This window comes from Pteronotus mesoamericanus, unplaced genomic scaffold, assembly GCF_021234165.1.
Source record: "Pteronotus mesoamericanus isolate MK-2021 breed Mesoamerican mustached bat unplaced genomic scaffold, CSHL_Meso_final scaffold_118, whole genome shotgun sequence".
In the NCBI taxonomy this organism is placed as follows: domain Eukaryota; kingdom Metazoa; phylum Chordata; class Mammalia; order Chiroptera; family Mormoopidae; genus Pteronotus; species Pteronotus mesoamericanus.
In genome coordinates this window covers 14640298-14666053 of record NW_026555301.1, presented here as the reverse complement: position 1 = coordinate 14666053, position 25756 = coordinate 14640298, and the positions used below count along the sequence as shown (strand labels likewise).

Here is a 25756-nt window from a genome sequence, read left to right as displayed (position 1 = left end):
TTGGATTATTCAGGAGGGTCCAATGTAATCACAGGGGTCCTTAAAAGTAGAGAAGCTTTCCCAGCTATGATCAGAAGATGTGACTCTAACAGAAGGGTCAGAGAAATGCTACCTTACAGGCTTTGGAGATGGAGGAAGGGGCTGTGAGCTAAGGAGTAAAAGATTCTCCTAGAAGCTAGAAAAGACAAGGAAACAGATAGTCCCCTAGAGCCTCAAGGAGGAATGCAGTCCTGCCCACATGCTGCCTTTAGCCCAGTGCAACCCATGTCAGATGTCTAACCTACAGAACTGTAAGATAATATATTTATGCTGTTGGAGTTGTAAAGTGGTGACCATAGGAAACTAATACGCAACTAACATAGAGTATATCAGAAATAATAAGTAATGATATTTAGTAAACTTCAAATTTACTCCCATAAAGTTTCTAAACACCCAATAACTGTGAAAATGAACAAAAAAAAATCATATTTCATTTGCCTAAAAAAATAAATTAGCTAAGGACAATAGTTATCACACAGTAGGCACTGTATTCTCTCTGATTTAAACTGAGGTTTAAACTGAGGTACTGTATTCTCTCTGATTTAAACTGAGATTCTGATTAAAACTGATTTAAACTGTAGATGAAACAAATTATAAAAACAATCAAGAGAACGTATCATAGCTAATATTTTCCTGTGTCTTTAAGCTGATGTTCAGGGAATTAATTTCTAATAGCACGTGTAGGGAGCACCAAAAACCTTTCACTACCTTAGCATTTTTTATACAGAAAGCTTACAATGTTAATACTCCAAAACAATTTTAAATATAGTCACAAAGCTTCAAGGCTGGGAGGCATCTAATAAATCAGCTAATCATTTTAAAGATGAAAGAAGTGATTTCCCCAAGGTTTAGTTTCGGCATAAATTTCTTATTTCATGGGCCCATTACCCTGATAAGCCATAAATGTATACTAATTTAAATAACTGGTTTCAATTCCCAAGCATCCTTTCTATGTCATCCTTTCTGATGATTTTAAAAATCATCAATAAAATACAGCTTCTGTATCAAATTAAATCCTGAAAAACTGAATTCAGATTTGCTATTATAAAAAATTAATTATGACAACTACCTGAGAAAAATAATTTCTCCTAGGATCTGAAGCACTGTGAAGACAACTGCAGATAATTAAAAGTTCCAAAAAAGGAAGGAGCAATGCATGGCTTGTATTTGGTAGAATACTTTTCAACATACAGTAAAATTAACATAGCGCTGTCATAAACTTCTAAAATCTGGCTTTATATAATTTCTAGCTAATTTGCAGGAAAAAAATTTTTCTACTTGAAAATCTGTCACATAGATAAGATTCATTCTAAGTACCAACTTCACACAGAATGCTGTACCAGATCCTGGGGCATGTAAAGAACAGCACATCGTGCCTGCCCCCAAGGTGTCTGCTCACCCAGGGCTCCTACCATGGTTCTGAGAACTCCACCGTGGTTCTGGGCTGGCTTCTCTTCCTCTCCCCACCTGAGAGGTTACCGTCAGCCTCTGATAATCGCTCCGTTAGAGAGGTCTTTCTGTACTCACAGGCTCATCTGTGACCCATACACTTGATAACCGCCAAATCCAAACCTGCTCCTCAGACTCCTCTCACCAGCTTCTGACCCAGACCCTTCAAGAGTTCCACAGGCCCTCAATCTGCACATGGAAACCTAGCACTATCCCTCAAATGTGGTACATTTGTTCCTTAAAGTTAGTGAATGGTACCCATATGAGATCCCTTTCCCAGCCCCTGTAGTCGGTCATTTACTAGATCTTGTGGCTCCTAAGTCCTATATTTTTGGAATCTCTCTCTTCCTCTCAGCCACGCCCAGCTCTGTAGTAGATAAGCAGACCTATCTCATCAGTTCTTGGTAGAATACTGATCTCTGAGTTTGTCTTCTGCCTGCACCCTCTCCCCCACCCTACTCCAGCGATATCCCTGGAGTTTTCTCTTCACAAGACAGGCTTTATAACTCTCCTGCCCAAAGCTTCAAAGTCTCTTTAGAAACTATGGAACAATGTCTGACCACCTTAGCACAGCAAACAAGGTGCTTTTCCATTGACCCATACCAGTTCTCATCCTCATCAACCGCATTCTCTCTTCACTTACTCAACAAATACTATATGCTAGGCCCTATGATCACACAGTGGACAAAAAGAGACATGACACCTCACTCACAAGCTTTAAGATCTACTGGGGAAAAAAATCAAATAATCCAAAATATAATTATAAATTATATTAAGTAATTTCATAGAACATAGCACCTTGAGAGCATAGAACAGACAGTTCAGCCTAGCCTGGGAGATCAGAGAAAGCTTTCCTAACAGCGAGGGGGAACATTCCAGACAGGAACCGCAGCAGGTACAGGTATCTTGCAGCAAGACCTTGAATAAAACCTGCGCTGTCAGAGCACAAGAGATGAATGACCACACGGCTGGAGATGAGGCTGAGAAGACAAGAAGGGGCCAGATTCTGCAGGTTTCAGAGGTCTGGGTAAGGATTTGCTCATATACTATCCTACAGTTAATAGGAAGCATTTGAAAGGTTTTAAGCAAAGGAAAAATACAGATATCAACAGAAGCAGGCTTGTGTTTTGAAAACAATAATGTGGCTGCATTGTGGAGACTGTATTAGGTAATCCTCAAGAGTAGGTCTTGGACACTAGCTGGGCACATCCAGGTGAGGGATGACAGAGATGACAGCCTGGACTCAAATGGTAGCAGGAAAGATGAAAAGAGTAGAAGGACTGGAAAAACAGTCCAGAAGCAGAAGCAACAGCACTGATGACAGACTGCCCAAGGTATGTGAAAAAAATAAGGAGGACACCCAAGTCTTAACTTGGGCATATAATGGGTGGGCCAGTTGCCAAAGTAGGGAAGTCTTCATATTTCAAGGACCACCGGGTCTGAGCTTTTCTAAGATGAGAATGACTTTAAATCAAATATAAGATCTTTTATGCCTAAATAATTAATACATTTCTCAAGCCTTCCAAACATTTGTATATTTTTATAAATCTATATACCTTTTAAATCTTTTCAAATTACTAAAGACAAAACCCATCCCACTATCATTTTCTCATACTCTTCATTTTCATCAAAACAGTCACAAAATACTGACAATAATCTTTTATTTTCATTTAAAGTGCTTGTCCAAAAAATTATGTTCTATAAGTAGCTATATCCCAAAGAGGTGTTTCGGGAAAGGTTGTCAAAAATATATTGTGCCACTTTCAGTTATATAAGGAAAGAGCAACCAAATGACTTTTTAAAGGTTTAACTCCATATCTGTCTGTTCCTCAAAGAAAAATAAGTTTTCCTAAAGTAGGATAAAAACACTTTTTAAAAAATGCTTCACTCAGTGTTAACTTACTTTAGAGTAAGTAATTTTACAACAGTTCTTTAGGAATCTCTTAAGTAAAATATGACAGCCCATACCAAAAAGTCCCTAAAAATTATTAAAAACTAATACATGCATTCCCTGCTTAAATTGTTCAAGAAAAATACCATTTGTTGAGTATCTACCAAGAGCCAAATAAATCATAAATATTTTCTTGTTTAATCCTGACAATTTTAAGAAGAGATTGTAAAAATGAATCAAGGAAAGCCTCGTTCAAAATGAACTCCAGAGCCATGAAGAAAGGCTCTCATGCACACACCACCCGTCGTGACTTACTTTACATATTCCAGCAAGAAGCAGCTTACTTTACATACCTATACAGGAAGAAGGAATATTTTCTCTTTGTCCCCCAACAACTCAGCCAATGAGAAACTGTCAACACCTGAAACTTTCCTCCAATAAACTCTTGTTCAAAACCACCCCACCATCATCCTCCCTTCCTCTATAAAAGCACAGTCTCCCCATTATTCTCCAGGCTTGCCCGTAGTTCACCATAGTTTGCTGGTCCCAAATTGCAATTCTTCTACTATTGCCAAATAAACTCAATTTTTCAGGTTAAACCGCTTATCTTTCTGTTTTAAAAGTGGACAAGATATTACCAAACACCACCATTTCACAGGAAAGGAAGTTGAGGTTTATTGAAGTCACACAGCCAGTAGAATGGCAAAACCAAAGTTCAAACGAAGCCTGATTCTAAGAGCATACTCTATACTTCTTTTCAAATATCAAAAGAAGTCATTATTCAGAAAGAATAACTAAAAGTTTGGACTTCTAAAAGATAAAGTTTACCCTGGGCTCAAGACAAAACCATGGCCCAATACCCAAGGCCCAGGCTATCTATCTATATCTACCTGCCCACTTGCACCTGGCCTAAACAGTAGGAAAGTTTCTATGTACTGCACTATTATGTCCTCATTGTAAAGTAGATGCTGTGTTAGAGGAAAGTTTCTTCTTAAACATAGGATTCAATTATGCATCTGGAAGTCAGTAGAAAAATAAGATTCTGATAATGAACATGCCACGTGAATTTCTATTCTATAACGTGAGCTACCATGCAAATGCAGCTTTGTCCTTAAGCACTGAAACAACAAATAACTTTAGCAAAGTAGCAAGAATACGTCTTTCTGGCTTTTGAGGGAAATCCACAGGCATTCTCTGGAGGCTCCAATATCAGACCTACATTTGTCCTGGACATCCAGACTCAAAACGCAACTGTCATACTTTTCCCTGTTCTTCACAACTTTGGACTTTATGTCAAAAATGCAATGGAGGAAAGTCAGGATTAGGGCCTGGGAGAACACTGGGGGTTCACAATTGAATGCAGGTTTGAAGTGGACAGTAAAATGAGGAAAGTACTCATACAGAAAGGTGGGCCTGCCAGATGACTATTAATGGAATTACCTGGTGTATAGAAGCCTCAACCATTCATTATCCACTTACACACACTTCTCACCTTTAAAGGAGGAAGAGACAGCTGGGAGACATAAGCCAGACCTCATACTCACACCTCACCACCCAGACGTTTTTCTTTTTTTCTGCTTCAGGAACTCCTGATTTTCTTCTGTTCTCCTATTCAAGAATAGATCCTGGTCTTCTTCCTCACCCTCCTGCCCTACCCTTTACCTTCTCAACAACTCTGTTCAAAAATCATGTAGGGCAGAACAAGGTAGGCATCCACATGGGAGCCTGGGGGACTGGTCTAAAGAAAACATCAACGCATGGGGGTGGGGAAGTTTAGCACAGTGTATCACAATGCAGCAGGGTGAGGGAAGTGTCTCCACAGGTGGCAGAATGGCAAAGAGCAGAGAATGGATAAATCCAAAACAAGGTGTTGAGGGCATCTACCTTGGGGAGTGAATCGAAGCCCAAATGGGGCCAGGAGAGCACCTCCTGGATGGGCAGCCCGGTGCAGAGTATAAAAGCATAGTTTTAGGGTGAGGAAAGCATCCGCTATGGAGAGGTGGCCTGGTGTGGAATGCCAGAGCAAACAAGCTTGAGGATGGCATCCAGGAAGACACCGCCCAGAATAGTGGAACCTGAGTGGGACGAGTCAGCAGCAACAATGAGAGAATGATTTTATACAGGGGAATTAAGCAAATAAACCAATTCAGGATTACAGGAGCAACTTTTCTTACTGTCAAAGACTGAGATTCAAATATATCAACAGGAGAACCTAGAGTAAATCTGTGGGATCAGGTTGGAATTGGAGGTATCACTGTGAATTCATGATTTGAAAATATAGAGATTGATATATGAGGTCTGTCCATAAGGTATCCAGACACGTAGTATGAAAAAATTAAGACATTTATTAAAGAAGATACAAAATACAAGAAATATTGTATACAGGACAATGACGTCTCAGCCCCCTTCAAAGCAGGCACCTTGGGACCTCACACAGTCCTCCCAATCGCCATCAGCTGTGACAGTCCAAAATCTCTTCCCTCTCAAAGGTGATTTTAGTTTTGGGAAAAGCCAGAAGGTACAGGGTGCCAAATCTGGGCTGTGGCGGGGCTGAGTCACCTGGGTGATTTGATGTCTAGACAAAAAACTCTGCAAGAGATGTGATGCAAGAGCAGGTGTGTGGCCATGATGAAGCTGCCAATCAGCAGTTGCCCATAACTGAGGCCTTAGGAATCATCTGAATAGTTTTCTAAAGAGGAATGTTCAAGCTTAACGCACAATTTGATGCAGTTTCATTGTTCTGCTTGCTCAGTCATTTTGAGTGCCATGGCTACACAGTGCACATGCTCATGCAATGGCATCCGTCTACTGCCCCCACTGACTAGTACAGTGAAGCTGTCATTGTTCAAACATGCACATTCCAGTCCACTCCCCTCGGCTGCCAGGTTACATCAATGTCGCATAAAATATTCTCATTATATTAACAATGGCTGGACTTTTTCCAGACAGACCTCATATATACGCACAGTGTGGGGCAAAAGTAGGTTTACAGTTGTTCATATGGAAAATAATATAATTAATAAATAATAATACAATAAACTGTTTTACATACTCACTACCGTAAACCTACTTTTGCCCCAACCTGTACATGTATGTATATACTTACATATATATACAGATATAAAGCATGTGTGTGTGTAATTACACACTGTATGAATTTGTATATTTGTAGACACCTGTATATGAATGTACAGTTATTCATTAGCTCTGTCCACTGACAGGACCTAGAAGCAATGGCAACCTAATAGCAATGAACACACTTAACCCCCAAAATGAAAAAGAACCAGAGCTCTTTGGAGAAATTACTAATTCAAGGTCTGGGTCAGGGAGAGTACAAGCTGAGCCTAAAACATCTTATGTCAGGAAATACATTAGTGCTCAAAGAATAAGAGAGAAATACCAAAAAGACACCAAAATCAACTTAATGGTGGGCTCCTACTGGTCAAACTATAGAATCAATTTAAGCACCAAAATAATGACAGAAGTGGATTAAAATCTAATGAATAAAACAAGAGTAATAACTCCATGCAGACAGAGCGAGAGAGAGACAGGACAGTTTGATGAAAAACAATATATTTATAGCTTATAATTACCTCTTTCTAAAACATTTATTAATTTCAAAAAATTGTAACTTTACAGTGGATAAACTTGGCAGACAGCACTTTAATCAAGAGATCAAAGTTATAATCAGAAGTGGAACTAATCAAAATCAAGTGCTATCTGATAGGATGCCACAAGAAGAAAAAAAAATCACTTCTGTAATATTTCCCTAAAGATGCATAACCAGAATCTAATCATGATGAAATATCAGACAAACCCAAAAGGAAGGACATTTACAAATTAACTGGCTTGGAATATTTGAAGTCTCAAGTTTATGCAAGTCCTCATAAGGCTGAGAAACTGGTCCAAACTGAGAAGACTGGACAGGACAGGACAACTAAATGTAACTCACACGTGTTCTCAACTGGATCCTTACTCTATAAAGGGCATCACTGGGATCATGGTGAAACCTGAACGGGGCCCGAAGCTTGGGTGGCAGTAATATATGAATGTTAAATTTCCTTCTTTGAATGGTTGTGCCATAGCTGTAAAGCCCATGCTACTGTCTCCAGAAAATACATACTAAAGTCTTTGTGGGTGATAAAGCATCAGGTTGGAAATTTACCCTCTATTTCAGGAAAAAAAAATATCTTAGTACTGTACTTAAACTTTTCCATAAATTTCATATAGTTTCAAATTTCTTTAAATGTGTTTTTAAAAAGAATACTTTCAATCTATAGTACTAAGAGAGCACAGGGAAACGAAGCAGCCATTAAAAATAGTCATCAGCAAATAAGCTCATAGTTCAAATAAAACATTTCACATGAAACAGTTTAAATTCAAACCACTGAAATGCCCCCTAAATAGCAGCTTTAATCTCGGTAGCAAAAGGTGATTATCATAAATACCAAATATGCTTTAAAAGAGCAAAGCATGTTAAGTGGAAAGAATCCTTTGGTTCAACCTCAAAACGCAACAAGTCTCTGGTTTTAGTAACAAACTAAAGCAGAAGGTGTTGAGGAACACCTGCAGGGGTGGGGGCGGGTGTTGCACAGGGCTGGAGGCGGGGACGGGGCGGGACGGGGCGAGGAGCGAGGAGCGAGGAGCGAGGGGTGGCGGGGCAGCCAGTCCTTCCTTGGAAATCTGGTGGCTCTCACAGTGTGAAGTCTTCACAGAAGTCTCCACTGAACTTACGTGCTGCTTAGTGACAGTTTCTTCTGCAAAATCAATCTAAAAATCAGGGTACTCAGTTCCCTTTTCAGAGTTCAGTCCTCTTATTATCCACCAGGGACCTCTAATGACAGATGCAGTAGGATTTAGTGCTGCCTTCAGACGGGCCCCACTGCAGGACGGTTTGAGAGCATAAACAATCTGAAGACTTCTCAGCCAGTTCTTTAATGAGGCAAAATTTTAATAAGGTGTCCATTTTCATAATAAAGAATTCAACATGGCCATAAAAGTGGTCTTTATAAAATAGGATATATGAATACAGGTTCATGCCCATAGGGGAACTCACTGAGATGCCTTATGGCTCCAGAAGCAAAGGCTTCTGGGAAATGTTGGACTATTGACTCTCTGCAGCCTCAGGCTTGGCCAACTACCTAGAAAACTGTAATGCCACCTGAAGATAAATGTTATGCCCCCAGGAAGGAGGTTAATGAGTGTATATGAGTGTATAGAGTGTGGTAACTGACAGTTGTTATCTGTTACCTTAGGGATGCATTGGTCTTTCTGATGGTCCACAGTGACTATATACCACATGATTTTACTATTACCTTCCTATAAAAAACAGACCCTGTCCAGGGAGCAGGAGGATTTATTCCCAGCCAGCCACCACAGGGAGCAGCTGCCTTGCCCACGTATGTAAGTTTCTCCTATTAAAGCTCTTATGAATTTGAATAAGGCTACATGTCAGTTCTTCAGAATTGATCCTGAATTTAGACTGCTGGGGATTTCCCCCAACATGTGCAATCTTTGTGCTTTACACAGTTTTATTCACTGATAATCATCTACTGACTGGCTCCAGGGAGAAAACAAATGTGTTCCTTTTCTTTATGAGAGTATACAGGGTCCAGCACAAATAACACTCCTTTTTTATTACAAAATCTTTTATTACAAAATCATAAGTGTATAATTCTGTAACATAACAATATCACACTCAAGCATACCATATGAGATTTTAGATGAAATGTTCACATTAAATCTATAAATTATTACATCCATATTCTTACCCTAACAACCACACTCAAGCAGGCATTACTTCTGTTGGACCCTGTATATTCTATTCACTCCAGTACAAATTCACCCAGTAGTGACAGAATACCATAGGCGAGGTTTGGAAACTAAATTGATTAAATTCAAAAATTACCTTTATAAATCAGTATCAATAGCAAAGAAATTATTTGAAAGTATATACTGTAAAGTATTTGTTACAGTGGTATTTTTATTAAAGTGCATGTAGATGCTTCAGTTATTGAAACTGCCCCACAAATTGTCCATTTCTTAGAAAGAAAGCACCTGTTTATCCTCAGTGAAAGTTTCATGGCTCAATGAAAATGTAATTCTTTAGGTTCAAAGGATCCAAATGACTAAATAGTTAACTGTGAGTTAATGATAGTAAACCCCATCTATAATAATAAGAACTGACTAAAATAAATTTGGTTTTCCCTTTTCTGATGTTGATATCCATTCTTAGGTCATGAATTACACCTTGGTAGAAATGAACAAGTCTCTCACAAAGTTTAAGAAATGCAGGCGTTAGTTCTGCTGACATACAATTTATTTTGCAAGAAAGTACTTCTGTCATTATAACCAGGAAATAAGCTATTTACTCTAAAAAATAAAAAAAGAAAAAGAAAAAGAAGACTACAGGGATAATTCTCAAGAGGCCATCTGTGTCTTTTAGAATCACTTGATAAGCAATATTCCCCAGCACAGAAACTACTCCCTGAAAGTAAGTTAAGCACTTTTAAAGCTGTTAATTCTTCTTTAGACCATTTATCTAATTAATGCTTCAGAGGTTTAGTAAATTACTACTCCAGTATACTATACAATAGAACCTAACTGAATTTTTAAATACCAAGTGTCCGATGATATGCTGAGAAGAAAAAAATGGAATAGGAAGAAAAATACTACAAAATAAGGAAAAGTACAGAAGATAATAAGGTTCTCAAGGAGCCAACAACTTGGATAAGGTCAGAAGAAGAACCCTCCAGGCAGAAGAAACAATCTTTCAAACCAAAAGGTCTATATGGTTCTGTTTGCCTAGAGCAAAATGAGGGAAAAGGGGAGGCAGGTGGCAGGGTACAGGCAAGGGCCAGTCGGTGAGAGGCCTCTAATGATATTCTAGAGAAAAGATAGGAGGCACTCAACTAAAAGAAATTCAGATGAATTTTAGCTGGGGAAGAGCGAGTATAAAAAGACTGAACAATTAAAAAGTGACCAGTGACAGCTCTAAGTTGGGAGACATTATTTGAGAGATATCAAGAAGGATGTGTACAGTTGATAATTGTTTGGCTAGGTTTGGGGGTAAATTAGAGAGAAATCTAGGATGTCTCCAGGGTTCTAAATTGATTGACTTACAGAGTGAGGGACTGAACAATAGGGAACAAAGAAGTGTTCAGTTTTAATGACTAAGTGAAATTAAAGAGTAAGAAAAATAAGAGCATGAATGCTTCCATTGATTTGGGAGTACACTTACTCTCTTCAATCAACAGAATGTTAGTAACTATCAGTGAAGCACTGGTGAGCTAAGCAAGAATAGTTTCAGGGGAATGGCTGACTACAGACCCCAGCTGGTGAGGACAGGATGAGGAGATGGCAAGTGAGGAAATCCTGTAGCTCTCAGGAAATATGGAAGCTACTGGTGACTTCTGACCAGAAGAGAACAAGATAAGAGACTACATGGGTAAAGAAATATATGCAATGATAATGCAAAGTAATATTCTGGGCTGAGTCTTGGTACAGAAAAAGGGCAATGGCAGAAAAACTAGTGAAATTCGAATAAAGACTGCAGTTTAGTGAATATTGATGTACCAAAGTTAATTTCTTAGTTCTGACAAAAGTCCTATTGTTATAAAAGATATTAACCTTAGGAAAAACTGGGTGAAGGGTAAATAGAACTACCACTGTACTATGTTTGCAACTTTTCTCTAAATCTAAAATTATTCCAAAATAAAAGTTTACTTACAAAAAAATACTAGAAACAAACATCCCAACAATACCCTCCATTCCACAATATTCAGAATTTTCTAAATTTATTTTTAAAAACTTGTCTGACTATAATACAATTACATACTACTTGTAAAAAATACTTGGAAAATATAAATACAGACTTTTTATCTCACAACTTAGAGATAACAATAACATCTTTCTTTCTATTAATAGGTGATTTTTTTTCAACCAACATTAAGAGACTAATCCCCTGGGTTCTCTTTTCCCCTTGATATTGAGCATAAGCTTCCCTTTCTTAAAGTTCTTCAAAAGCACTTAAGTGACTACATAGTCATCTACACACTATTTTACAGCAATGTTTCAGTTATTCCAAATTTGTTGGACATTTAGATTACTTTCAACTTGTCTCCATTTATAAATAGTACCATGAGTGCCATATGCATAAACTGAATGCTCATGCTTATTTCATTAAAAGAAATTCCAAAAAGTGGAATTCCTGAGTTGAAGCAAATGCTAATTTCACACTTCTGACAAATGCTATCAATATGTCCTCCAAAACAACAGACTCACCTGCACTCCCTGTCCTACTGACAGCCAGTCCTCCCCATCCTACCCACCAGGGATAGTGACATTTTTTAAATTGTTGTTATTTGGTAGGTTAAAAAATGTTCATCATTACTTTTAAATTCGTATGACTTTGTTTCCTAATTAGACTAAATATACTTAATACATTTATTTTTAGTCACTTTTATTTCCTCTCCCATGAATTACCTGCTCACACCCTTTGCCTGTTTTTGCACTGAGATCCTAGGGTATTTGATTATTTTTTCTTATTCCTTTATATATTATGGGCCTTCTGTCATTTGTAGTTGTGGCAAATACATGCTAGATTGTTTGCCATTTCCATTTTAATTTTATTATAATTATCATAATGTTTTCTGTTATATAGAGTTTATTTACAACAAACTCTGTACAACTAACTCTGTTAGTTTGGATGTGTATACATCTCATTTTCCTTTATAATTTCTTCCACTGTTTTTATGTTTAAAAAATCTCACTGCCCTAACACTCAATCAAACAAATATTAGCTTTAGTGAAAAAGAATACTTCATATTTAGATGGAGAAAAGCCAGATCACTGGTCCAGTTGAAGAAATAAGTTGTTTTTATTTTGGAGACTTCGAAGCAGAGGTCTGGGATTACCTAGTGATTGACAATACCAGTTCTACAAATTTAAACAAACATAATTATTAACAAATAATACTGAGACAAGCCTTCTCTTAGGAGTATCTATGACAGTTGTTAATTATTTTTAATTACCAGCTTAGCTCAAAGAGATTCCAAAAGAAACAAAAAGGATTAATCTCAGGGCATGGCTATACCAAAAAAAAAAAAAAAAAATCTAGTTCAGGCAGACCCTAAAGAAACAAAGGCTATATTAGACAGCATTAATATTTTAATTAGTAGTTGTTACTTTCCCCATAGTATTTGTAAGCAAGGTTCCAGTTTGTTTGTTTTTTCCCCTTTGCCTTAATAGCTACAAATAAGGGAGAATGTTAAAGTAGAAAGTATAAAAGAAAATAGAAAGCGCATAGACTTTTAGAACTTGTTAAATAGGGGTTCAAATCCTGGATCCACCACAACCTAGTAAACTTTACCTTAAATAAATCAAATGGACTCTCAAGGCTTCATCATCTTTAACATAGGGGTTAATGTTAGAGACAAAGAGATTGATCACTCAATAAATTATTTTGTAAAGATTTCCAAAGAAATAGCTTACTTGTTATAAAACCACTACCAAGACTTGAGTGTTTTTCAGTATAATTTTCTGTTCACACATAAATATATGTGTACATAGTTTTTATTTTTCTTTTGTTATTATTTTGAAGACATAAGATAAATAACTAAATCTCTTGCCTTGCAAGTAGCCTACAGAAAAGATTAAACTATTTCCAGGAACTAGAGAAAGAAAAATATCAATTTTAATACCAGGATAATAGGCAATTTAAGGGAATAGTTCTCCATGCCACTAAAAGTGGTTAAAATATAAGTCACCTCAAAAGACCCTTCAATAATTCTATTTGCATTTCAACTAACAGTTTGTAACATCTCTATATACAAACCAAATCTCATCCTTCTAAACAATGAGCTATCTATGTTCTACAGCTGGGAAAACAGCAACAACAACATCAGATTTGGAGAATAATAAACCACAGGGTGAAACCTTTGAGAATGAACCACAAACTATAAAACAATGTAACAAAGGAAGAACACACAACAGCAAAAAAATTGCTCCTCATTAAAACTAAGATAAAGATGTAGTTGGCTATAATGAAACTACAAAAACTTTAATTACTAAATAATCTTAGTTTTGGAGACTGAACATTTTTTTTTAATCCTTAACCAAGGATGTGTTTGTTGATTTTAGAGAGGAAGGAAAGGAGAGAGACACACACATCGATGTGAAAGAAAAACATCGATCAGTTGCCTCCTGTACCCACCCCAACCGAGAATCAAACTTGCAACCTTTTGGTGTATGCGACGGCACTCCAACAAACTGCTCCGACAAACTGCTCCAACAAACTGAGCCCCTCAGCCAGGGCTAAGCAGTTTTAAATGGCTGGCCTAACTCTGCCTTTCCTTTTGCAGAATCAATGCTTCAACCATGATTCTTGGTTGAAGACAATTTACATTACTGTGAATATATACCTGCAAGGAAGAAACAACAACATAATAAATCACAACTTCTCCCTAAGAAGAAAATAAATGTTTTAAAAACACCTGCTGTTAGGGTCAGGTACGGTCCAAATTTATTTCTGGAATTCCAGGGTTGCATAACTGAAGTATATTTCAATGGAGCGGAACATCAAGTTACATAATTATCAAATTACCATATTCTATTTTGCTTTTTTAGCAAAGAATGTGATCAGACTGCTGTTACAGCAAGAGGAAAAAAAAAGAAATTTAAAGCAGCATAGTTTTCTTATAGTAGATTTTTATTTTAAAAATCACTTAGGTAGACAGCCACAAATTTTCAATATTGTATCCCAAGGCTAAGCAATAAAAAATGATCTTTAAAAACATAAATTCTTTTTTCTCATTTTATTCAAGGTATTTTTAGTTTTGTCCAGTATTAAAAAAAGAAAACCTTACTCAACAATACTTAAGGTACTTTAAAAGATCATTAAAGAAAAATGATCAAATTTATGTGCTTTCTTCCTATGGAGAATTGCATGAATGTTGGATATTCAACTACATTTTACAAAAAGTTTAATAACAGTTGTCTGCTTGTACAGCAATAATCACAAAATATATGGAATATATATTTCGGAGAAATAGCATCTGCACTTTTTATTTAAATTTAAAGCACCAGAGAATTAGTTGACTATTCAAAAGCTGTATTAATAACCACAATAAGGGATATTCATCTTAGAGCAAATGTAAAATCTCCTCTAAAACATACCTTCAATAAAAAGGTACAAATGCTATCATTAGAACAGTAAACCAATATGGGAAAACCTTAAGTGAAGAATTATAAATAAAATTAGTAGGATTTCCTATTTTCTTGCTCACAGGGAAAGTTTACAAATCAAAAGTTGTTTTACTTAAAGCTTTTATGAGCTTCAAACTTTTTCTTCATGTATATATAGGATGGGGCAAAATTAGGTTTATAGTTGTTCATATGGAAAATAATACAATAGTAAATAAATAATAACAAATGAATAAACTCTGTTTGGCATATCACAACTACTTTTACCCCACCCTAAATTTGAAAATCTTAGATGACTCTGATAAAGTCTACAGAAGAGTATGTAGCACACTGTTGATAAGTACTATTATTATAGACTTAAATGAATAAAACTAAAACAACTACAGCTATCTAATAAAAGCTTCATTTAAAAGTTGTTCATTATGAACTAAACTGTAGAGGGAGGTGGTAATTACCGTGACTCAAAGGAGCTGCCCCATCCCTGGGCTCTTCTTCTTCAGCTTGCTCCTAGAACACAGAAAATGGGGTTTAGACCGCATTTTTGGATAATTGTTTGGAACACTGAAAACGAACTTTCCTGTCTGCAGGAAGCCAAGCCATGAAAAGCACTGTAATGAAGGGGACAATATGTCAGCAACCAGTGCCTGCCAGGTGGGTGTCCAAACCCCAGGAGGGGCACACCACAATCCATCCAGACACGGGAGGAATCCTTTATTACTGTTATAGGAGAAAAATATGTTTTCCTTCTCTCCCTCTAAGTTCTTCTGGCTCGACTAATAATCAAATTGATATGAGACAGACTAATAGGAAGAAATGACCAAATTTATTACGTATGTACATATAGGGATGCTGTAAAATATGAGACCCAAGGACAGAAAGGGCAATTAAGGTTTATATACCATCTTTGGATAAGGAGAAAAGGGTAGAGGGATTGTGGTTTGGAACCTGAAAGGCAGGAAGGCAATTCAAATGGAGACAGAACCATAAATGTTCAGTAAATAAATGTTTCCTGGGCCATCTCTAACAATGACCATAGAGAAGACTTTGTTCAAAGGGGCATTCCTAGGTTCCTCCCTATCTATCACACCAATTCATATTAAATCATAGTTGCATGTGATAATAGCTTCCTTTCCGAGGTAGGCCCTCTGTCTAAATTTTGGGGGGCAGTTAAGGGGAAAGTCAAAGGCTTTTCCTGACTCTTTTGTTTCTTGAAAATAACTAGGTATGTTTTGGGGTGGACAACTCTGTTATCCGTTGCTGTCTTAATCCTTTGTTGGCTAAAATACAAGAGAAGGTAAGATTCACTGACAGTTAATATTGACAAGAGCACTTTCCTAACAGGATCCCTGGGTCTGACAGTCACGCAAGAGACAGGCTAACAGAAGAGGCACATCCCACAAAGGAGCTAAGTCTTCCTTCCTACCTTTGCTTTCAGCATACCAGGCCCTACTACAGTTTATAAGGCTCAGTTAAGATAACATTATGTAATTTCAGCCAAACTGACCTTCACAGAATGGCCGAATGACTTCAAAGATTCCTGGGAAGAAAGCATACAGACCAAACATGAAAGACAACACAAGCAACCAACAAGAAGACAGCAGAGCTTCTCTCCATGGAGCAAGCAACTCATCAGTCTTGAAGGAAAGTTGACCATTTAGCAATGACTAGGGGAATCACTTCTATTCTGGAAGATACTCACAGTAGCAAAGAGCATTTGTTAATGTATATCCAGACAGGTGTTTTATTTACATAATTTTGTGGCCACAAACAATGTATGACCCCTTACAAAAACTCAAAATAATTGTACACTTAAAAATTGGGGAACAGTTTCCCATTTTAGAAATCTTCCAAATGAAGGGTTTACTGGGCTTTGAACTCACTTTTGGAAATATAAATGTGCAATACTTTTGATTAGTTCCCAGGAAAATTGATCGTCATCACAGAAGGGGAAAATTCAGCAGCTGAAGTATACAAAAACCTTTGTATTATTGATGGACAACACTGAAAAATGAGTATCATAATTTAATAATGGTGGCCAACAACCATCTCCTCAATTTATCCCTCTATATCTTTGCAACAGGTCTTTTAAGCTATGACTGGGGTGAATGACTTGTCCCAGTTTGCTCAGGACCGATGCGGTCACAGTACTGCAGCCCCACACCTGGAGGACCCCTCAATTCTAGAAAAGCCAGGATGGTCCATCATCTTGGTTATGACATTAAAAAAACAGACTTCAGACAATGGGAACAAAAAGCTTGAACCAGGCTTTCAAAAAAGAATCAGGATTTCAAAAAGGAATCATGCATATTATTATTGTTTTGGTGAGAGCAAACTCATCTTTAATAAAATAAATACTATTAATTTCATTTTTATATTATACTTTTTAGTTTCTTTTTTAGTCCACCACTTTAAGGTGCAAAGTAAGTCATATGATTTTTAAATAGACAAATAAGCCACATATGTCAAAATAAAATAATAGTTTCTTTATTGATGGGTACAGCAACCAACAAGTTGGAAAATGACTGCATCAGGCTGTCATTTGCCTATATAGCCACATCTGAGTGTGACAGACTCCTTGAGATGCCTTAGCTTGCTGTCTTTCTGTACATATAATTTATTTTAGTTTTTGAGTTCATACAGTTCGCAGTAAAAATGTACACCTGTATATAGAAATAAATAATACTGAAAACTTTCCTACCTGTCCTCCCTCATCTGGCCAACTCAAAATACCTCTACCAACTAATCACCATTATTAGATTCTAATATATCCTTGCAAAATTTCCTGTATAAATATACAAAGAAACACACACACACACACACACACACACACACACACACACACACGTATATTTTGCTCTGGTACACAAAAGGCATCACATCATGATACTGTTTTCTACTTCTCTTTTCACTTAACAAAATACCTCAGAGATCATTATATTATAAAGAGCATTCTTGTTGGGGTTTGTTTTTTTTTCATACTTGTGCAGCATTATCCTGATTGGATATTTCATGATATATTTAGCTGGCTCCATATTTATGAATGTTTAGGTTGGTTTCTATCTTTTTTCCAATCATATAAAGCTGCAGTGAAAAGTCAGCACATATGTTGTTGGCATACATGCAAGGATATCTATGGAATGGCTTCTCAGAAGTAGAGACCCGCTTTTTCCTGCTGAGAAGTACCACCAAGTTGGGCTCCACAGGAGCTGCTCTACTAAACAGTCGCCTCAAACCGCGGTCTGTTTTCCCCTTGCCTGGTCGAAAGGGTGTGTTATCAAATCTTTGGATTTTTGCCAAGATGGCAAGTGAAAAACGGTATCTCACTATAGTTTTTATACTTGTTTCACAATGAGGAAGTTGAAAATTACTTTGTATATTTAAAAGCCATTTGTATTTCCTTTTCTGTGAAATAGCTCTTTACATATTTCGTCCATTTTTCGTTGAAATGATTATTCATCTTTTGTTCTTAATAAATCAGAGAGATTATTCCTTTCTCTACAATATGAGATGCATTACTTATTTTTTCCAGTATATCATTTCCCTCTTTCATTTTTCTTATGGTATTTTTTTATATGCAGAGATTTTTGTTGTTTGTTTCTTTTAAGAAATGAGACTATAACACTCTTCCTTTATGGCTTCTAGATTTAAGTAACAGAAAATCCTTCCTAATTCCTAGATTATAAAACTTCTCCTTTGTTTATGCCTATTACACTTATAACTTATTTCTTACATTTAAATATTCGAAAATCTGAATTTGTACTAGGACATGCTGTGAGATAAAGTCACAACATTTCTGCCAAGGTGACCATTCAGTTGTCTCAAGGCCACTTATTGAATAGTCCTTCTTCTCTCCATCAGCTTAGGATATGTGTATTGTACTTTAAACTCCATAAGCATTTCCTCATTCTTCTGGCTTGTCTCTTTATTTGTTTAGTTCTTCTATCCAGTACCAGTGTCTTTACTTCTCTGTGAGCCTCAGTTTCCTAACCTTTGTCTGGGAGATAATCATAACTTCTTTACTGGATCATTTTAAGAATCAGAGATCCACATGCAAAACCTTATTACAGCACATGTCACACGGTAAACCCTCAATGGCAGGTATTAGTTATTTTGCCAAATTTCAAATTGCTGAGAAGATATCCTGCCTTAAATATTAAGTTAGCCTGCCTATTTGTGCTTACTGCCTGAAGAAATATATCTCAAATGAACAAAATGTCTCATGAAGAAAGAATTCTGAGAGAAAAAAGTCAAGATCGTAAAACCTGAACTGAACTAATTACCTATTTAAAAAAAATATTAAATGTAAACTCTGCTGGGTTTTAAGGGTAAACATCAAATACAGTTTCTGATATTTGTGCACTGACTAGCCATCATTTGACAGGAGTTTACCATATGCTGAATAGGTGATTGAGGACCACAGAAAGACTGGGTTTACTCTGCTGCTCCCTGCTTTTTAGCACATTCTCACCCCCGACTGTGGTAACAGCGCACTTCCTGTTCTCCCTGCACTGTTCCCGGCTCACTTTTGCCTTCCTGCCTCAGTGCCTCTCCCTGGGCACAACCATCACTGCTGCTCTTCTGAGGCTCCATCCCACCCACCGCCTGTGTCGGTCACTGCCTCTACACCGCCCAGTCCACTGTCAGTTTCACCAACATGACAACCAGTGGATCTATAACTCCATCAAGTTTCAAATGCGCAGACCCAAAGTCCCAGGGCAAAGTTTCATCTGGATGCCCTACAAGCTCCTGAAACTAAAAAATTCCAAAATGAATTCATCATTTTATACTTGAAGCCTCTTCTTAGCCCCTTTTTTCAAAGTGCCCTGAACTCACTCTGCAGCCTCTTTCACCCACACTTTCTCCTCCACCAGCTTAATCCCCTTTTGGTGGACAGGATTCTCAGATGACCCCCAAGGAACCATGCCCTTGTAGAACCTCCTCCCCTGAGTGGGGGTGAACCCTGTTACTTGCCTCTAGGCCTTAGAGTACGGCAATGGGAATGGCACAGTCACTCCCTTGGTTGCATTACCGTATATGACTCCACCTCAACTGACTGGAACAAGAGGGTCTCCTGCTGGCCTTGAACAAGTGGACTCCCATGTTGTGAGAGGGCCACATGGAGAGGAAATACAGAGCCTCTTGGAGCCAAGAGTGGCCCCACCTCGACAGCTAGAGAGAAAGCAGAAATCTCAATCCTAAAACTGCAAGGAACAGAAATCTGCCAACAACGACATGATCTTGGAAGAGGGCACTGAGCTCCAAGAGTAACTCAGTCAAGCTAATACTTTGATTTTACCCTTTGAGGCCCTGAACAGAAAATCCATATAAGCCATGTGTGGACATCTAACCTACAAAAAATATGAGATAAAAATAAATGAGTGTTCGAGGTCAGTAAGTTTGTAGTAATTTGTTATGCATCAATACAAAACTAATACACACTTATTTATCCTTTAGGAGTCAGCTCAGAAAGCTTACTTTAATCCTACTTCCTTCTCTCCCCCCACGCTAAATTGAGTAACCTTCTGAAGCCTGGAAATATCCTATACAAACCTCTATTATTGGGTCTATCACATTGCACCACCATTATGTTTTACTGGTCTGGCCTGCTCTGATGAGCTTACTGAAGGCAATGTCTTAATCTTTTATCTGCAAAACTACAGCCTAAAGCCTGCCTAGCTCAACAAATATCTGCTGAATGAAGGCACGAATGCAAGGTTCAAGACTAGTATGTCCTGCCTGGCAGATTTCACATTCAAAGTTATCATAGATATCTTTGTGCAATTAATAAGGTCATGTTCTGGTAAAAAAACTATAACCCAGTGCTTCTCAAACTTCAGCATACATATGAACTACCTGGGAATCTTGTTAAAAGGCAGAACTTGATTCCATAGATCTGGAGAGGGGCCTGAGATTAAGAGTTTCCAACAAGCCCCCGGGTGATGATTCTGCTCAAGGTCTGTGAGCCACACAGTGAGCTGCTCGGCTGCCATTACCAGGCAGGGGAGAGGGTATGGGAAAGCAATAACCCGATCCTATCCCCTTCTCTTCTGCGGCAGGCAACATGACGAACTGAATCAGATCTAATTTTCTATGATAGCTCTTTACCCCATTCAATACACAGGAAATTTACATAATTCAAAACAACGCAAGTCTTTTCTTATAAAGGTTCTACTGCAGAAAAACTGAAATGGTTACAAGAAATAGTATTCAAGAGTTGATTATGTGAGCACAACAGCTACTGAAGCATTTGTATAATCACTGTATCATTCAAATATAAAAGGAAATATATAATATGCTGTCTGTCACTCAGTTAGTGGACTAGGGTGTTTGGTTCACACTTCTTTATTTGCTATTGAAATTCTGCCTAGATAGAAGAAATATACTCCTCACAAAAATAAATTACCTCTCACTTCAGAGTTAAATTACCCAACCTCTTTATGCACATATTTTTTTAGATGTATCAAGGTTATAGATATAAACACCAAAGATCATAATTTTATATTTCAAAATAAATTTACATTTCCCTTATTATCTGACTTAATTTTTGAACAATTTTGCAAATAAGAAAGAATTTTATATCATACAGTATTGCAGAAAAAAATGCTGAATTTGGAGTAGGGTAACCTAAGGCCAAATCCCAACCCCACCCATAATGTGCTATGTATTCTCTGGATCTGTTGAATAAATGACACATGTTCTCTGGACCTGATTTCTCTTGTCTGTAAAATAAAGGGATTGTAGTAAATGTTCTCCAAAGCTCCTACTAGCCTTTAACACTCTTTCCTTCTGTCGGAATTAATCAATCACTTCATAAATGTAATAAATCAACATTGCTATTAACAAATAGATAACTTTTTTAAAATGCAAAAGAAAAAATGAGAAGTTTACCTAATTCTCCCAGACAGAACACATAAGGAAATCTATGTGAATTGAGAAAAATAAAACCATTACTATGATTTCTCAGGTTTTGAACTTTAGTTCTGAAAACTGAAAATAAAGTTTTAGGGGGGGAGTGGAAACAGTGTCCTAAAAAAAATAAGAGATAATGATTTGAGGAACATAAAATAAGTCTCTGCAATGGTACGTTTCCATTTGTCAATTTTATATCCATCATTTTGAAAGAGAGGATTATGAGATAGGAAAAATCACTAGAATGGCCCTGGAGGCATCATATACTTTTACTACAAGTTACAGTGACGTTTTCTAATTAATCAGTGTCTACATTTTACTGACTATGAATTCCAATCAAGGAAGCAAAACACGGGATTTTCACCACTGATTTGTGTTTGGCAGTCTGAAGTCATTGCCTTGGAACTGTCAGATAGTGTTCCCTTCCTTTCCTGCACCGTCAGACAGAATCTCTGGGGCGATGAAACACTTTGGGGCACCCTGCTGCTCCTCTCACACAAGAACAGAGGGGTGATATCTACTGGTTTCATGAACTATAGAAAATGCTGCAATTCTATTTAATAACTCCAGTAATAAATTACTATGTAAATTTCACCTGCTGTTTTAAGTCCGCTTTTCAAATTCTCTTCTGGTGTGATCCAATGTGGGGTATATACTGAAGATAAATGAAACTAACCTTTCAGATGAAAATCAGGAAAGGATTACTTTCCATTGCCCTACTAGAATTCAAATGCAGACAGAGAGAAGGAAATGCTCTCATTTTGTTCAAACACTCAATAACACAGCTAATCTCTAAATGAAATATCTCTACAGTATTTGTATTAACCATGTTTTTTATAATTTTCTATATTTTATTATGCTCTAACATTTGGGGGGCTTTAGGACAGAGGAGAGATTGTTTCTCTCAGAGAGAGCTAATTCCTAGAGATAGCAAACAACTTGCCTGCATTTTATGTCTTTGATATGCCAGTCAACCAATCCTGAGTCCATATCCCACTGGCCTTTTTGTCAGGCTCTGACAGTCTGGGACACCATCCTCCTGCCCTAAATCACCCCAAAGCCAGATATTAGACAAGCAGAGACGGCCCCTATAGCTAAAGACCAAGGAATCTATCTGACCCAGACCATCCTACACCTGTTTGGCTTGCTTACCCTGCCTTGTCCATTCTTTCCTCCCTTTAAAAAATACCATAAAGGTTTTTTACCTACATTTTTCCCTCACTCCTGCCTCCTGACCAACTTTGATCCTTCCCCAAATGGTCCTCCATGGTGTGATGTGCCCTCTCCTCTTGGGAAATGTGAGCTACAAACTCTTTTTTTCAATGGCAGTCATCGCTTGATCTCTTAGCCTCACCATACCTGAATAAAATAAAGTAAAATAAAAATCCCAGGTATATTTTAAAATGGTAGTTCCTAAGACTTACACACACACACACACACACACACACACACAAAGGGAAAAATATCTAAAATAGCTTTCTAAACATCTTTCTATTATTCTTCCATATATAAATGAATTTAATTGGCTGATGCAAACTATTGTCAGTCATGTGTAGGGCAACAAAATGATAAAAACAATTTAGAACTACTGAAAATAAGAAACTAAAAAAGAAAAAAGAAAAAAACTAAAACAATCCCACCCTAAACATTTTCTCAATATCTATTTAAGGATATTACAAAATAGATTTCATTACACTATGTTCAAGTTAAAAGTAACCATCCATCTTGTCAGTATATCAAGTACAGGTGCCAGATATCAAGTATAACTTCCTCTGCACTGCCTTCAAGACCCTCTAAGCCTGACCACCCAGACTATCTTATAGTGTAATCTTACTATCTCTTATGTACCGTAGGTCACATTTTTTGAAATGGAGAGGCCCTTAAAGATATTCTAACCTAAGACTCTTGCTCTACAAACAAAGAAGCTGAGCCCCAGTCTGGTGAAGGACTTGTCCTTGGTCAGAGAACTGATTATCACCAGAGCCAAAGACTAAAATCCAAATATTCTGACCCCCCAGCCCAACACTCATTTTACAAAACTGCCAAGAGCAACATCTGCTCAAGTCATTACAATCTCATCCTACATAACATATGTCGTTTTTGCTTTCAACCCCATACCTCTGCTCTTGCTGCTCCTTGGCCCAGATGATCCCTGCTATACCCTTCAACTTTCTCACCTCTCAAGTTTAGTTGCCGAGAGAGAGCACCTGGCTGTTACAATGCAAATAAGTCATATTCTCTCATATAACAATTTGCCATATTAGATTTAAGAGACATTTATAACAACCAAATTAACTATGCATAAATATTTTACTTATTAAATAAATAAAAGCATCTTACTTACCTTTTATCCTTCAGGTCAGACACAAGCCCCCAATGATCCCACCTTTTTCTGAAGGTTGAATGTGCCTTAGAGCACTAATGTGCTTCAAGTACTTAGATAACTTACTCTAGATAAGTTACTCCTCTTTCATTCAGCAATACTAAGACCCTTTAGACAATATGTACGTCTTGTACCTCCATTTCTCAAAATTCATAATTCACTAATTAGATATAGATTCATAGATTTTAAGGAATTCAGAGGGAGAGGAAGAATGGTTGCTAAAATTTTTTCAATATCAGATATTTATATACACAGAGACCAAATACTCTATACTTGTAGAGTCAAATAATTTTTTTTTAATTTGGGAAAGTTGCATTTTGAGAAATTTGAAATTTTATAGCCTACATATTCTTTTTATGCTCAGAACACCCATCTACACAGCAAATATCCATGGAATCACCTTGGGGGGCAAAAAAACCAGAAAGCTTAGTTTCCTCCTTATAACATCCCAGTCAATTCTAAAGGTGGTGGGTGGAAAAGGTGAGCAAATGGCACCAAAAATGACACTTGTGCTTGTGTTGGATGCTGTGAAAAAGCATATGTTAAGAAATCTAACAAGAGCAGGGAAACATCTGACTTCAAGATTGTGCCAGTGCTATGAAGACCTGCACAGTAAATGGAAGTTCATCCACTCAGTAGATTTTAGAAAACAAAGATGTCATAAGTTTTAAGGTAAAGAGACACTTTCACAGATGCTGTCACAGAAAGTATAAATTGGGATGATTTCTTTAAAGGATGATATAAAAGGCTTATCAAAATTTTAAATGCACATATTCTTTAGCACAATTCTACTGGTAAGATTTTATCTATGAACCAACTACAAAAATATGCCAAGATATATGAAAGAGCACTGTTTGTAACATTGTGTGTAACAACAACCATAAAAATCATGTAAACGTTTACGGTAGGACATTCTTTAAATAAATTATGATACATTCATAGAATGAAAGATGTGCACCACTGAAAATAATGACAAGAACTGAAACTCCAAGATATACATCCTTGAGTGCATAAAAGCAAGACGCAGAACAAGAAATAGAGTGTGAACTCACCTGGATACGCGTATACATATATGAATATGTGCATAAAGGGTTCGGAGGTTTTTTTAGCTTTCTTTTTTGTTTTTGATTCCCATGTAAGTATACAAGAAAATATAGACAGTAGTTACACCTTGAGGAAAAGACTGGAAGTTTAGTATGCGTGTTAGTAGAGACAAATAATTTACATTTTTATTTTAACATCTGTCTGCACTATTTGATTTTTTAACTATGTGCCTATACTTTGAAAGATATAATAAAGATTTTTGAAATTTTATGAAGAAATAGAAAATATTAGTCTAGGAAGACATCATTGATGCACATTAAGATCAGCATGTGAAAATCATTTAATATCCAAGATATTAAATTACTGTCTCAAAAGCAGATGTTTAGAATGCATCCAACTGTTCATTAGTTTGATGTTTTATTTAATCTGCCATACTATTTTGCTTGGTTGACTGAAAATGTCACTTATAAAATCACAAGGGTAACACAGAAAGTAAAGGATGTTACTGACATTTCAATCAAAATTCAAATATGATTATTGTGATAGACCTCAAACAGGACTGAACCCCTTTCTCTCCCATGCAGCCACAGAAGTGAACCTGTTTATTGGATTAACTATTAAATTTACTTAATGAAAATGGACACCGCAACTGGCAATCGCCTCAAACTGACAGTGCAATGAAGAATTCATCCTAAATGTACATCTTTTCAATTATCTCATGTGGACATCCTCTAAATCATATGTTCCAAACACCTCAAAACTCAAATTAGTAATATGGTCTTTAAAATGTCATTTTCTTACTAATGATCAAAGAAGCCCATTTGCGTGCAGATGTCATT

At 36.9% G+C, this 25756-nt stretch overlaps 1 protein-coding gene across 2 annotated transcripts in view; it reads right to left on the bottom strand.

Moving 5' to 3' along the window:
* Nucleotides 1-25756, bottom strand: part of L3MBTL4 (L3MBTL histone methyl-lysine binding protein 4) — a 338998-nt gene that overhangs the window by 311066 nt on the left and 2176 nt on the right. For both annotated transcript variants that reach the window (XM_054587391.1, XM_054587390.1), the window contains exon 2: nucleotides 15037-15088. In XM_054587391.1, coding sequence (XP_054443366.1) covers nucleotides 15037-15088 — 52 coding nt within the window. The remainder of the gene's footprint in view (nucleotides 1-15036; nucleotides 15089-25756) is intronic.